This window comes from Kogia breviceps, chromosome 18 (assembly GCF_026419965.1).
Source record: "Kogia breviceps isolate mKogBre1 chromosome 18, mKogBre1 haplotype 1, whole genome shotgun sequence".
Classification (NCBI taxonomy): domain Eukaryota; kingdom Metazoa; phylum Chordata; class Mammalia; order Artiodactyla; family Physeteridae; genus Kogia; species Kogia breviceps.
The window spans coordinates 31,083,750-31,097,447 of NC_081327.1; the positions used below are offsets into that span (position 1 = coordinate 31,083,750).

Here is a 13,698-nt window from a genome sequence, read left to right on the forward strand (position 1 = left end):
GCTCCCAGACTCAGCCCCTGCCTGCAGCGGGGACTGGGGTGCCCTGGGTGGGGGCTCTGGGCCCCACCCCTCACCATGGGGGGCCCAAACCCCATGTCCCTGCAGACCATGAGCATGGTGTCGAGCTTCGCACCCCTGATCACGGCCGGCATCTTTGGGGCCACCCTCTCCTCATCCCTGGCCTGTCTCGTCTCTGCCGCCAAAGTTTTCCAGGTGAGGCTGCAGAAGGGGGCGGGAGTGTCTAGGAGGCCAGGTGCAGGGGGCCCCAGGTGACTGCCACAGAGGCCTGGAGGCGTCATATGACCCCGTGTCTAGACTGAAGGAAAAGGAGCTAGTAAAGTAAACGCTTGCAGGAAGCAGCCCCTTCCTGTGCCGGGCTTTGAAGAGCAGCTGCCTTTCCCACCCCTCACTCCCTCTGTGCAGCCTGGCACCCCGTCTGCAGCCCCCCTCCCAGTTTCCCTCTGATGTGATCAGCCCCTTTTGCCCTTTCAGTCTTCGTGGTGAGGAGGGGAGGGCAACAGATCAGTCCCCTTTCAAGAGGCAGAAGCCAGGACCCAGTTCTGGAAGTGCCCTGCTGAGGTCACGGAGAGAACAAGCAGGGCTTGGGGTCCAGGTGGCCACAGGGGAGGGGATGGGACAGGTCCCGGCCAGGGGGTGAGCCCGTCGTCCTGTGCCCACAGTGCCTGTGCCTAGACCAGCTGTACCCGCTGATTGGCTTCTTCGGCAAAGGCTATGGCAAGAACAATGAGCCAGTGCGCAGCTACCTGCTGGCCTATGCCATTGCTGTGGCCTTCATCATCATCGGTGAGTGGCCGCAGGGTACGCAGGGCTGCCACCTCTCCCGGCCAGCCGTGAGGGCCATGGGGACAGGGCCCGACGTGCTTTTCCTGGCTCTGCATTCCTGTGTCCTGGCAGCTGGGACCTCCCTCCCCAGGTCTGAGCTAGCCCCCAGGAGCACATTGGGAGCACGGGACAAGCTGACTGATTCCTCCTCGGGAGCCGGTACAAACAGCTGGATCACTCTCTCTGTAGGGGTAGAACCTAGACCAACCTCATTTCTCAGATCTTAAGCTGCTGGATCCCTTGGGCTCCAAGGTAGGGGATGCCTTAGGAGAAAGATTCCAGTTAATCAGTTAATTAGATTGACTTTCTATCCTGGCTTTGCCATATGCCAATCGTGTGACCTTGAAAAAAATCATTTCACCTCCTAGAGCCTCGGTTTCCTCATCTGAAAAATGGGAATAATAATGCATAGAGGGTGTGTCACAGATGGGCAGAAAGAGATCATGTGTGTAATCACACACACACACACACACACACACACACACATGCATTCATATACGCACACACTCATGTGTGCACACTCCCCAGTACTTCCTGATTTACTTAGCCAACAAGGCAGAATTTGCTAGGAGAGAGGTGGCCCTACCAAGCAAGGGCAATTGCCGTGCCTTGGCATGATGACCCGTGGTCCCTGCTCCCTATGCAGGAATGGGGTCAGGATCAGCTGTTGGTGAACCTCCCCAGGCTGGGGGACACCTTCCTGCCACAGCTGAATCCCTGCTCTAATACTTAGGCTGGCATCACCAAGCCATGAGACATAACCCAATGGTCTAGCCGCTTCCACTCAAGGGAAACTTTCTGGACACTAGATACTCCTGGATCCTGCACCAGATGAAGAGGCAGCAGGGCCACAAGCAGGGAGTGGAAACGCCTAGCCAGGCCTGGCATTCCCAGATGTTCCTGGATGTTTCCTGCTCACCCTGCTGTCCACCCCTGCCTCGGCTTTGATGTCATTTTATCTGGGCGGTTCTGACTGTACCTCAGATGGAGGATCACAATCTCAAATGCTCTGGGGCAAAAGGCTCTTGTGCTAATTCAATGGCCTCATGTACAGAAGGCCTGGCACGTAAGAGTTGTTTGTCTTGTTTTGGGATCCACAGAAGCAGGCCCTGAGGCAAGGATTCACATGCAAAAGTGTGTCTAGGGATGCCAGGGGTTACAGCAGAGCAGGGGCTTGTGAGACAGGGAAGGGAAGGAGCCGGCTCTTGAGTGGGTTTCCATTGTGGGTGGAACTGCGACACAGTCTCAAGATTTCAGAAAATAGAGAACGTGTGTCTTGGGTCACACTGTAAAGTGTATTTCTTACTATAATTTGTGGTCACACAAAGAAGTGTGATAGCTACTGTTCTTGGCCATCCTGTAGCCTAATGGGATCTACCCTCACACTGCTCTCCATCCTCTTTAGAACTGGCAGTTTGCAGTTTACAAAACACTGGACTTTGATATTCACAAAATGATGGACCCATTTCACAGATGAGAAAGTTGAGACTCACCGAGCCTCAGTGGCCCATCTGGGGTCCCCTTATCCTGAGAGGGAGGGTACCAAGGACTCCTTGGTGGAGTTGCCCAGCAGACTGTTTCCTCTCTTCCTTGGGTCCCTGAAGCTGAGCTCAACACCATCGCCCCCATCATCTCCAACTTCTTCCTGTGCTCCTATGCCCTCATCAACTTCAGCTGCTTCCACGCCTCCATCACCAACTCACCCGGTAAGCAAGACCCTCCCCCCTCATGGGAGGAGGCACCTGGGGCTGGGGTATGGAGCGGGGAGTGGAAGGCATGGATGCAGGTGGGTAGACCAAGGTCACCTCTCAAACTGAAATCAGTTAAAGGGACCATTCATATAATAACAATAATAGCAGCTATCCTTTATCAAGCACTTACAATGTACACTATACATGGATTCATGCACTGTTTACAGTATGCAGAGACTTTTCTAGTGCCTTCCTACACCAGTTTTTTATAAATTTTTGGCTGGGTTGGGTCTTCGTTTCTGTGCGAGGGCTTTCTCTAGTTGCGGCAAGCGGGGGCCACTCCTCATCGTGGTGTGCAGGCCTCTCACTATCGCGGCCTCTCTTGTTGCGGAGCACAGGCTCCAGACGCGCAGGCTCAGTAGTTATGGCTCACGGGCCCAGTTGCTCCGTGGCATGTGGGATCCTCCCAGACCAGGGCTCGAACCCGTGTCCCCTGCATTGGCAGGTGGATTCTCAACCACTCCGCCACCAGGGAAGCCCCCCTACACCAGTTTTAAGGGAGTCAGAAGTCTGACTCCCCAGAGAGGGAACAGAATCATCAGTCACAGACGGGGTGGCTGCAGGTTGTACGTTGCCCGACTCCAGGGAGCGCCACTCATAGATGTTATAGATTTGTATGTTTATTACGAAAATTTTCTGGCAGATGGCAATAAAGAGTCTCAAAGAAAGCTTTTTCTAGTTAGCCCCAAATCGCCGATGGGCTGGTCCGGGGGCCACCTTTTCCCTAGACCATGGACCATGGTGCCCTGGAGTTGTGCCGTGGAGCGGCTGTCACTAGTGGCGGCCCTGGCATGGCCTGCAGGTGTGGGGCTAGGCAGAATCATGTCCTTCCCCTCCGTCTTATCCCCTCGGCTCTGTGCGAGCCCCGGAAACCAGCACTGCTGTGACATTGGATGTCCTGTGGCTGTATTTGGCCGGAGCTGGACACCTCCCCCTTGGTGTAGCCTCTTCACACGGCAGGATGCCAGCCAAGGCAGGTGTGTGGCCCTACCAGAGCCTCCAAGCCCGCCCCAGGAAGCAGGGTGGGTGGGCAGGCACAGACTGAGCCCCCAGCCCTGGGCACTACGGGCATTGCCACCCAGGCCCTGCCCAGCTATGCTGGCCCAGAAGGAGGCTCTGGAGTGCTGAGCGTACGTCCTGCCCTGTGCCCCCCACCCAGGGTGGAGACCCTCATTCCGATACTACAGCAAGTGGGCGGCGCTGTTTGGGGCGATCATCTCCGTGGTCATCATGTTCCTTCTCACCTGGTGGGCGGCCCTCATCGCCATCGGTGTGGTCCTCTTCCTCCTGCTCTATGTGATCTACAAGAAGCCAGGTGTGCGGTCGCAGGCTGCCCAGGGGGTCAGGTGTCCCTTCTCGCCCTGAGACTGCCAAGCCGTCCTGCCTGTCAGCTCAGCCGGAGGGCCTGCCTCAGGCGCTGTGCTCTCAAGGGGCCCCCTCTGGTGCTCCAGCCTCATCCCTTCCCACGGGTTGAGGAGCCCCTGGGAGTGTGCCCACTCAGAGCCCACACCTCTACTACTAGACCACCCCCCCAGACACGCAGGCCCTGACATTGCCTGCCCAGGTCCATCCTCCTGAGAGTGGCCGGCCCACTGGTGTGCACACCAGACTGAGGGCTGCCTGACTGAAGGGCAGCCAGTCAAAGCCTGGACGTGTGGGCAGGGATGTCTACATGCATGCAGGCAGGGATCCCAGGGTGACAGCAATCTGGGGGTGGGATGCAGAATGCCAGGAACGCCTAGCACTCTGAAGTAGAACCTGGCCTTTCAGGCCATTGTGAAGATCTTTTCGTCAAGGGAGGAGAATATTTTGTAGAGTCAATAGCTTGATGCATAACTTTTAAATGCATAGCCATATTGCATGCGCGAACATTAGGAACAGATCTACAGGCTGTCTACCTGCTCCCATGGTGCTCGGTTCCTGAAGGAGGTCAACATATGTATGTCTGGTTTCTCCCATGACTTCTAACCTTGCACACACCCCTCAGAGGTGAACTGGGGCTCCTCGGTACAGGCTGGCTCCTACAACCTGGCTCTGAGCTACTCGGTGGGTCTCAACGAGGTGGAGGACCACATCAAGAACTATCGGTGAGTGCCGCCTTGGGGACGCCTGGGATGCAGGGCTGGCCGTGACCCTGCTCCGGGAGGCTCCAGGCCAAGGCCTGTCACCTGTCACCAAGGCCCTGTCACCAGCAGACTCATGGTGGGCACGGTCCCCTCACAGAGAGGAAACAGGGTGGAGGAGCACTGCCCAGCAGTCAGGAGGCCGGGGCTGACACTGCCCAATGGGGACCAAGCAAGTCTAGTGACTTCTCTGTACCTAAGTTTCCACAGCGGAATATGCTCTGGGCAATACAAATGCAAAGGGCAATACAATCGTCCCTCGGTATCTGCGGGGAATTGGTTCCAGCCCCACCTCCCCACCCCCACCCCCACCCCCCAGATACCAATATCCTCAGATGCTGAAGTCCCTTATATAAAAAGCCTGGCATAGTTGGCCCTCGGTATCCGTGGTTCCACATTCACAGATTCAACCACCACCCTTGGTTGAATCTGTGGATGCGGATACACAGGGCCACCTGTGTTTGTGAGGTGCTCTGGTGTTGTGATCATGAGACTGACTGTGAAGAGCCTCTCCCGAGTATTCTTCGAAGCTGATTCCCCTCTTTAGTGAGGAAAAGTGTGCACCCAGGACCCCCTTCCCATCAGATCACCATGTTAATAATCGGATGTATCTATGCTGCATTACCGCTCAAAGTGCCCTACATAGCTTCACGTATACGAAGTTACTAACCACATTCACAGATGAGAACACTGAGGCCCAGAGAGGTTAAATAACTGGTGCCAGGTCACACAGCTGGAGAGTGGCTAATTTTGTCTGGCTCCAGCTGAGTCTGGTAGTGGCCCTTGACCATGGCCCTTGGCTGCCTCTTGACCCAGAGGCTGACTCACCCACCCAGTGTCACAGTGATCTCATAAGTGATGGGCCTCCCCACTCCCAGTCTTTATTCTTTTCACACCCTGCTGGGCTGGGCAGGGCAGGAGCACCAGACGGAGCAGCAAGAGGGTGCTTTGCCCACATGCAGCATTCGGTGGCCTGAGCAGGAAGCAAAAAGACACCCAGTGTGGTGGCCACCAAGAGAGCTGGAAAGGAAGCATAGACGGGAAGACCACAGGGTGGTTCACCTGTCCTAGGAAGGGCATCCTGGGAGGTGGTGGAACGCCAGGGGCACCTGTATTTGGCATCCAGACGCCCAGCTCTGTCCTGACGGCTCACACCCTTTTCCCTTCCCCTCCTCAGCCCCCAGTGCCTGGTGCTCACGGGGCCCCCCAATTTCCGCCCGGCCCTGGTGGACTTTGTGGGCACCTTCACCCGGAATCTCAGCTTGATGATCTGCGGCCACGTGCTCATTGTGAGTGCCCCCTGCGGCGGGGGGGGGGGGGCTGTACTCCGGGAGGAGCCCCTGGGCACCAGGTCCACCCCCGGGGGCAGCAGGAGGGGCTGTGGTGCCCAGGGCAGTTTCTGTCCCTCCCCCATCCCTCTCCCTGGCTTGCCCTCCTTGTCCTGCCTCTCACCTGCTCCCTTCATCTTCCTTCCACCCTTCCCTCTCCCTCCTCCTCTGCTTTTCCTCCCCTAATTCCATAAAGGAGAACCAGCAATGAGTTCAGGGGACAGCCTTCAGGGCAGGAGAGGGGCTGAGTCTCAGGCCAGAGGGTGAAGGCCACCCCTGATGTCACCTGCCCCTGTCACCCACAGGGACCCCGCAAACAGAGGATGCCTGAGCTCCGGCTCATCGCCAACGGGCACTCCAAGTGGCTGAACAAGAGGAAGATCAAGGCCTTCTACTCTGACGTCATTGCTGAGGACCTCCGCAGTGGTGTCCAGATTCTCATGCAGGTGTGCGGGCCCGGGGCTTTCTCACGGGACTTATTAGTTGGTGTGACAACCTGGAAGGCGGGATGCCGTGAGGGGCTAGTTGGAGCCCCTTTTGCTGCAACAGGAGTCCCGCCTTTCTTGCCTTTCCAGATGTGCTGATTCAGGGCACTTGCTCAAAGTGCCCAGAGCCTGGGGAAACTGCCTTGGAGGCCTGTGGGAGCTGATGACACATTTTGTGATTTTGTGTTTTTTTCAGATATAATGTATACACAGCAAACTGAAATAGTGTATAGTTTGATAAATGTTTACATCTGCAGACACTACTCAGTGCTGTGAAACCACCAGTCAGATCAAGTTCTAGAACATTCCACTGGGCAATTCATTTTACTATTCAGTTTTCTCATTTGTAAAATGGGATGCATGAATAAAATAACAGTTGTTAATTCTGAGTCAACATAGGGGAATCCTTTTCAATATTTCTCAAAATTAAAACAAAGAGAATACGAGGTCTCCTTTTGGGATTATAAAAATATTTGGAGAGTAGGTAGAAGTTATGATTGCACAATATTTTAAGTATACTAAGCGCCACTGAATTATATACTTTTAAATGGTTGATTTTCTGTTATGTAAGTTTCACCTCAAAAAGTAAAAAAAAATTTTAACATGAAAAAAAAGAGAAATATAAAAGATGTAAGGATTAGATGACCCAGGAATACTCCAAGCTTGACATCCAAATTCAAGTCCCTTGTTATAAGAAATAATTTACTAGAGATGCTGGAGCTGCGATAGTCCAGAACTTATGGGACAGTCCACCCGCTGGCCCCAGCTTGGAGAGGCCACAGGGGAATAACTCTGGCTGTAGCTTCACCTTTCTCATGGGTGTGTCCAGGCAGACAGGACCCTGAACAGGCAGATGTGTTTCCTAAGCCCCCATGACATGGCAGAGAGGACAGCTGGGGCTGAGACAGAGCCCCACCCTAGTCACAGAACAGAGCCCTGTGGGGCCTGTGGCCTGGTTCCTCACCTCATGCCCTCCCTCCTCTCCCTCCACCCCGGGCAGGCTGCAGGTCTCGGGAGGATGAAGCCCAACATTCTGGTGGTTGGGTTCAAGAAGAACTGGCAGTCGGCTAACCCGGCCACAGTGGAAGACTACATCGGCATCCTGCAGTGAGTGAGGGCATGAGGGAGGCAGAGCCTGTGGTCTCTCAATTTGGGCCTTTGGAGTTTCCTGGGCCTTGGGAAATAGAGGGGGAAGCAGTGGGTACTATAAGGAGCTGAGTCCACTGGTTCGAAGCTGAGGAAGAAAAAGACAGTCTGAGGGTTCCCCACTCTGACCTGTGAGTCATAGACACCAAGATCAGCAGAAACAGGCAGGTAACACAGTGAAGTGGGCCCAGACTGGGCATTAGGGAGCAGTGGGGATTGTGGCAAACTGGAGAGAACAGCTGCTATTTGGCTTCAGCTAATCGTGCCCAGGCAGAAATGTGGGCCCGGTGTTGCTAGATCTAGTTTTTCAGAGATGATGAAAATGTGGGTTTTTAGGTGAAAATCTTGTGTCCACCTGGGGGCTGCAGAAGACCTGCAGATGGCCAGCTCTCGAGCTGTGAGGTGGTACCTCTGAAACCAGGCCTCCGAGGAGGCGACAAGCTTGGGAGATGGGACCGAGGGATAAACTCCCTAGGGATTTTAGGGTTAACTCCAAACTCTTTCTCCTTCAGCTCTTGCTGTGCAAGGTCCAGAAAATGCCTACCTGAGTTGTTTTCTGCATTGACGTGGTACAGAGAGGCAGTGTGCAGGAGCATTTAAAGAACACGAGGCTGAGTGTTGGGGACCTGGGCCCTGCTTCCAGGTCTGCTGTGAACCAGCTGTATGACTCTGAGCAGTGCATCTCACTGCCTCTAACAAAATTACAACAGGAGGCGGTGTATACCTGCTTTTCAGGAACCCCCAGCTTCAACATGCCGAAACTCCAAATTGCTGGGGCCTGAAAGGCCCCTGTCCCAGTGATATGTAATTAAAGGAGTCCAGAGAGGGCAGTGCTTAGCCTATTAGATTAGCCCTAGTGGTGGGCTCTTGGGCCCTGTGTCAACCAGGCAGTAAATATACTTGTGGGGTAGGAGCCTTGTAGACATTTATATAGACAACCTATTGATATCTTCATGAGCGAGGCCATTCTTGTGTGCATACCTGTCCTCAGGGTTTCCAGACTCAGCTATTTAATTCTAATCCCAGTTGGCCACTTCCTTAGTGTGTGTCATGGGCAAGTTACTCCCTAAAACTCAGGTTTTGCATCTGTCAAATGGAGAGAGTAATTCCCATCCCCACCTCTGTTGGCAGAGTTGTGAGAAGTAGCTGCATGTATCAGGAGGACAGGGCCTGGCCCTAAGACTGGACTGACTTAGTTTTCCCCAAGTACAGGGTCTGTAGGGTCCATAGTGCCGCAGACGGTAGAGCTAGAGAGGTCCTGGGGGCCTTTCCAGTCCTGCCTGCACATTATACAGATGGGGAGACTGAGGCCCAGAGAGGAGGCAGGGTATGGGGGGAGGCAGGGTCAGCTCTAGACACCTGGCCTCCTGGGGGCTGGGGGCTGGGGCCAAGGGGATGCTGACCCCACCTCCTCTCTTTCCAGCGACGCTTTTGATTTCAACTACAGTGTGTGTGTCATGAGGATGCGTGAGGGGCTCAACATCTCGAAGGTGATGCAGGCGCACAGTGAGTACACACCCCACCTTCTTGACACCCTGTCAAAATCAGAGCAGGATATCAGGAAGTTCTAGAACCCATTTTTTTAAAGTGGTACAGGGAAGACGGGGAAATTAGTAAATAAAAGGTCACAGACTCCTAGAAAGTCAGCTTTTGATGGAGATCATCAGGTTTCTAAATGGAGAAACCAAGGTCCAGAAAGGGGATGTGATGAGCTCAAGGTCTTGCTTCCAGCTGGGGCCAGAACCAGAACTGGACCTCAGAGGTCCCCGAATCACGATGAGAACTTTTGTAACCAGGTGGGATAAAGAGGATCTAATAACCAGGAAAAAGGAAAAGAGGGGTGAGAGAGGGTCACGTAAAGACAACAGACTATGAAAACACACCCAGAAAGGCCATGAAAACTGGGTGTTTTGGTCTCCAGAACCAGGATTGGGGCACTGAATAGGGATGTGTATTACATTTAAAGTCACAGGTAAACAGGCAGATCTGAACGAGTAATTTTTAGAGGTGTGAAAGAAAGAACACATATGAAGACAAATGGGGAGGCAGTGCTGAGGGAACCGAGAGGTGTGAACGCCACAGGCTGGCCTGGGTCTTGTTCATCCAGGTCACCAAGGGCATACCTGGCACCCAGCGGTAGTTCATTGAATATTTATACAACCAGAATTTACGGAGCAGTGGCCACACTCCTGACCGAGGCTGCTCTAGGCGCTGGGCATGCAGCAGGGGGCAAAACAAAGTCTGCCCTCGAGGAGCTGACATTCAGGCGGGAAACGCACGGACCCAGGACTCACTTCAGGCAGCGACAGTATCCTGAGGTGTCCTGAGGAGGCCAACACAGGGCATGCGGGCAGGAGGGCCTCTCTGAGGAGGGGGCTTGTGGCTACAAGGGGAGGGCTGGAGAAAGAAGGCTCCCGGCCCGGGGCCCACTCACCACGCCACCCACCACTGAGGCCTGGTGGGAAGGAGCACAGCCTGTCTGAGCGCCCGAAGGAAGCCGGGCGGGGCCGAAGCATGAAGGAGGCAGAGGCCAGATCTGTGGGGGCTGAGAGTCAGGACCTTCTTCCCAGGGTAAGGGGGAGCCCCAGGCAGGAGAGCCTGGGAACAGAGCTCCCCCCTTTTTTGCAGTTAACCCCGTGTTTGATCCAGTGGAGGATGGCAAGGAAGCCAGAGCCAGTGGAGCCAGGCCGTCTGTCTCCGGCACGGGTCAGTCCCACCCACTCAGAGGCTCAGGGCGCTCTCACCCTGGGAGCAGCTAGCGACGGGCCACCGGGGAACCTGGGCGAGGGCAAGAGGTTTTCGCTCGTGACAGTGGCGCCTGAGACCCCTGGGATTAAGCAACAGGGAGTCGGGGGGTTGGGGGGGCAGCAGGATAAAGACTGCCAGCCCTGCTGGAGAATTCAGTGTCCAGACATCGTGGGACACCCACCCAGTGGGCTCTGGGGCCCAAGTCCCAACCCCTCCGAGGCCCCCCTGGCCAGGCTCCAACCGGGAGGGGCAGCGATTCTCTGGCAGGCAGGGGAACCTGCAGTGCAGGAGTTGGGGGCATCCTGTGCACATCTGTGAGGGGCACAGGGGAGTTTTTAAGAGAATGACCCCAACCCCCCAGTGCCAACCAGAATCCCAGGAGAGAGAAGCTGGGAGTAGGGGAGGGGCGCGTCCCAGCCCTGCCCGTCCCGGGTCCCTGCTCCCGGAGTCTCGACATCAGGAGGGCCCATTGGCAGTGCTCCGGGCCAGTCCCCCAGTGCATGCCTGCAGCAGGGGCTTCCGGCCACCACATGCACAGCCCCAGTGACGGCAAGCCCACCTCCCAGGGCAGCTCGCTCTGTTCTCAGACACACTTGGGTATTTGGATGGGTTCTGCTCCCATGTGACCTGCTCCTCTGCTCCTGCAGTGGACCCCGAGGCCCTGGTGCAGGAGGAACAGGCCAGCACCATCTTCCAGTCGGAGCAGGGAAAGAAGACCATCGACATCTACTGGCTATTCGACGATGGAGGTCAGTGCCCAGAGGACGCTGGATCCACCCTGTCCGTCTCCCCTCTATGACTTACTCTCTCAGCATGCCCCTCCTGGTCACTCTCGACAAGGCTTCTGGTGGGACCTTGGAGCCCAGCAAAGGGAAATAGGGGCCCCTGGGCCCACCACTGGGCTCACAGGAGCCTGGCTGGGCCCCTCTCTTGGCCCCATGCTTTTCAACTATAAAATGGGAGACTTGGGGGAGCAGCTGAGGGCAACATGAGGTGGAACCTTCAGACTGGACAGGCCCTTGGGGTCACAGGTAAATGACATAAATGGGAGAGATGGCCTGGTGCACAGGAAAGCTGTAGGGATGTTCTTCACTTCCCAAAGCAAAACACTCTCTCCCATTTTTCCTAAAGCATATCATTCTCAGCTTTATTGTTCCCACTCTTGATTGAGTCCTAGATACAGAGAAAATGTTTTGTTCCAGTAAGATATATCCTATTATATATAGGATGTGATAGATCGTATTGAATGAGCACTTACTGTATGCTTGACACTAAGTGCTTGCATGGGTTAACCTAATGCAATCCCCAGGTAGGAACGATTATTAACCCCCTTTACAAATAAGGAAACTGAGGCACAGAGTAGTGAGGTCATTTGTGGATTACACAGTGATAAGTGACAGCAATCTAGATTTACATGTGAAATATCCCAATTATTAAATGCCAGCTCACTTATTTAAAAGCATCGTGCAGGCCAAATAAACCCTAGCCCACAGAGCCCCGTGTTTCACCCCTGGTTTAGTCTGGCACACTCATTACAGAGGTGGGTACACTGAGGTCCAGAAAGGGGAAGGGGTTTGCTGGTGGCAGAGCAGGGCGGGAACTCAGAGAGGGCTGGATCCTGAGAGCATTTTCCTCTTGACTCATGAGACCCTCCTTGCCAGGCCTCACCCTCCTCATCCCCTATCTCCTCGGCCGCAAGAAGAGATGGAATAAATGCAGGACCCGCGTGTTCGTGGGGGGCCAGATCAACAGGCTGGACCAGGAGAGAAAGGCGTAAGTGGGGGGCACTGTGTGGGTCTCACGGGACCTGTAGGTATCACCCCAGCACTACCCCATCCTGCCCCCGCCCTCCTCCACTGCCCCCGGGGGCTTGCCCCTCTCAGGTCAGAGCCGTGGTGAGGAAGCTCTGGGCAGGAGCAGGTTTCTCTCCATTTCAGAGGTGGTTTTGGTGTCCTGTCCCCCTTTAATAAGATGCACATACCCTAGTCCCGGCCATGACAGGGAGAGCTGTTAAATTTTAAACCCACAAACCTCAAGGAGATTTGTGTGAAATGAAGGATGGAGAAGGCCCCTCCTCCTCAGAAATGAGGCGGAGCTTAGAATCTTTCAGGGCAACGTCCCCCCAAGCTTGGGTTGCTGCCCGTGGTGAGACCAGAGGTGACTTCAGTGGCTATGATAAGGGGCAGCAAATCCTGAAGAATCTCTTGGTGAGAAGTGACTTAATTCTCCATTTCTGTGGCTGATTCTCTGTCTAAACAACAGGAAGCAGGCCTGGCTGGAGTGCTTGGCAGGAAATGGCATCCGCCAGAATTTAGTGACGTTGGTTTACTGGCTTTATTGGTCACATCTTTCTGGCAAGAGATGCTGGTTTTCTGTTTAAATTGTGATGACAATTTCCTTTCAAGATGTATCGAAGTAAGAATGTGAGTTGACTTAAGCTGAGAAGGAAGTAAATAGTAGGCAGGTACACAGGTGTGGAGGTGGCAGGAATTGGGCAGATGGCACATATGTGCCTAGATTTGGGCACCTGCTTCTTTAGAGCAAGGTCAAGTGAGGTCTAAGGTCGTAGGATGGAGGACTGCTGGAGGGTGCAGCCGGGCTGGGAAGGATGGGGTGGGTGGCTTGCCTCAAATCATGCAGTTAATTAACCAGAGAGAAAACCCTGCCCAGCCTTTAGTGCCCGCCATGACGCCCCAGGGTCAGTACCCCGTGGCTTGTGCCACTTTAGTCCTTTGCCAGGACCACATCCACAGGACCCCTTCTGAATCACCCACTGCGTGAGTTAAGGGCGATCAGCAATCCCATCTCGTTGTCCTCACCCCCCACCGAGAACTTCTCTACCGGAGGGCCCTTCTCAGCAATGCAGAGGAGAGCATTGCCTGGGAGACGCAGCATCCGCTTCCCTGTGTTCTCCAAAAGGTAAACACACCTCGAAGTCTGCTTTGCCCTCTCGGCTTCCTGTTCCAGCTCCAACTGAAAGCTGGGTTCAGCAGGTTTAGTTTAGTTCAAGGCTGCAGCACTGTGGGGTCACAGGATGTCTCTCAAGCAAAGGGTGTGAAATCTCCTCTGCCTCCCAGCTGACTCTTGACCAGGCCACGTCCTCTGCCTTCCTCGTGACTGCCTCCACCCAGGCCCTGCCCAGGCCTGCCAACCAGCACTGCACACCAAGGTGTTTGCCCACAGCTCTGCTTTCCTAAGTGCACTCCCAAGTTCAGGGACCAGCAGTGGCTTGACAGCTGGGCCCCAGCCTGCTCCTTCGGGCTGATCTCCTTTT

General features: G+C 54.8%; 1 protein-coding gene across 8 annotated transcripts in view; it reads left to right on the plus strand.

The window, feature by feature from the left end:
- SLC12A3 (solute carrier family 12 member 3) overlaps window positions 1-13,698 on the plus strand; it is a 50,078-nt gene that overhangs the window by 12,643 nt on the left and 23,737 nt on the right. For all 8 annotated transcript variants that reach the window (XR_010837769.1, XM_067019242.1, XM_067019243.1 and 5 more), the window contains 12 exons: window positions 106-213; window positions 681-804; window positions 2,448-2,549; window positions 3,754-3,909; window positions 4,582-4,681; window positions 5,895-6,006; window positions 6,351-6,491; window positions 7,531-7,637; window positions 9,100-9,182; window positions 10,305-10,382; window positions 11,072-11,173; window positions 12,086-12,197. Coding sequence is in view for 7 of the 8 variants with exons in the window: in XM_067019242.1 (XP_066875343.1) it covers window positions 106-213; window positions 681-804; window positions 2,448-2,549; window positions 3,754-3,909; window positions 4,582-4,681; window positions 5,895-6,006; window positions 6,351-6,491; window positions 7,531-7,637; window positions 9,100-9,182; window positions 10,305-10,382; window positions 11,072-11,173; window positions 12,086-12,197 (1,325 nt within the window). In the remaining variant the exon portion in view is untranslated. The remainder of the gene's footprint in view (window positions 1-105; window positions 214-680; window positions 805-2,447; window positions 2,550-3,753; window positions 3,910-4,581; window positions 4,682-5,894; window positions 6,007-6,350; window positions 6,492-7,530; window positions 7,638-9,099; window positions 9,183-10,304; window positions 10,383-11,071; window positions 11,174-12,085; window positions 12,198-13,698) is intronic.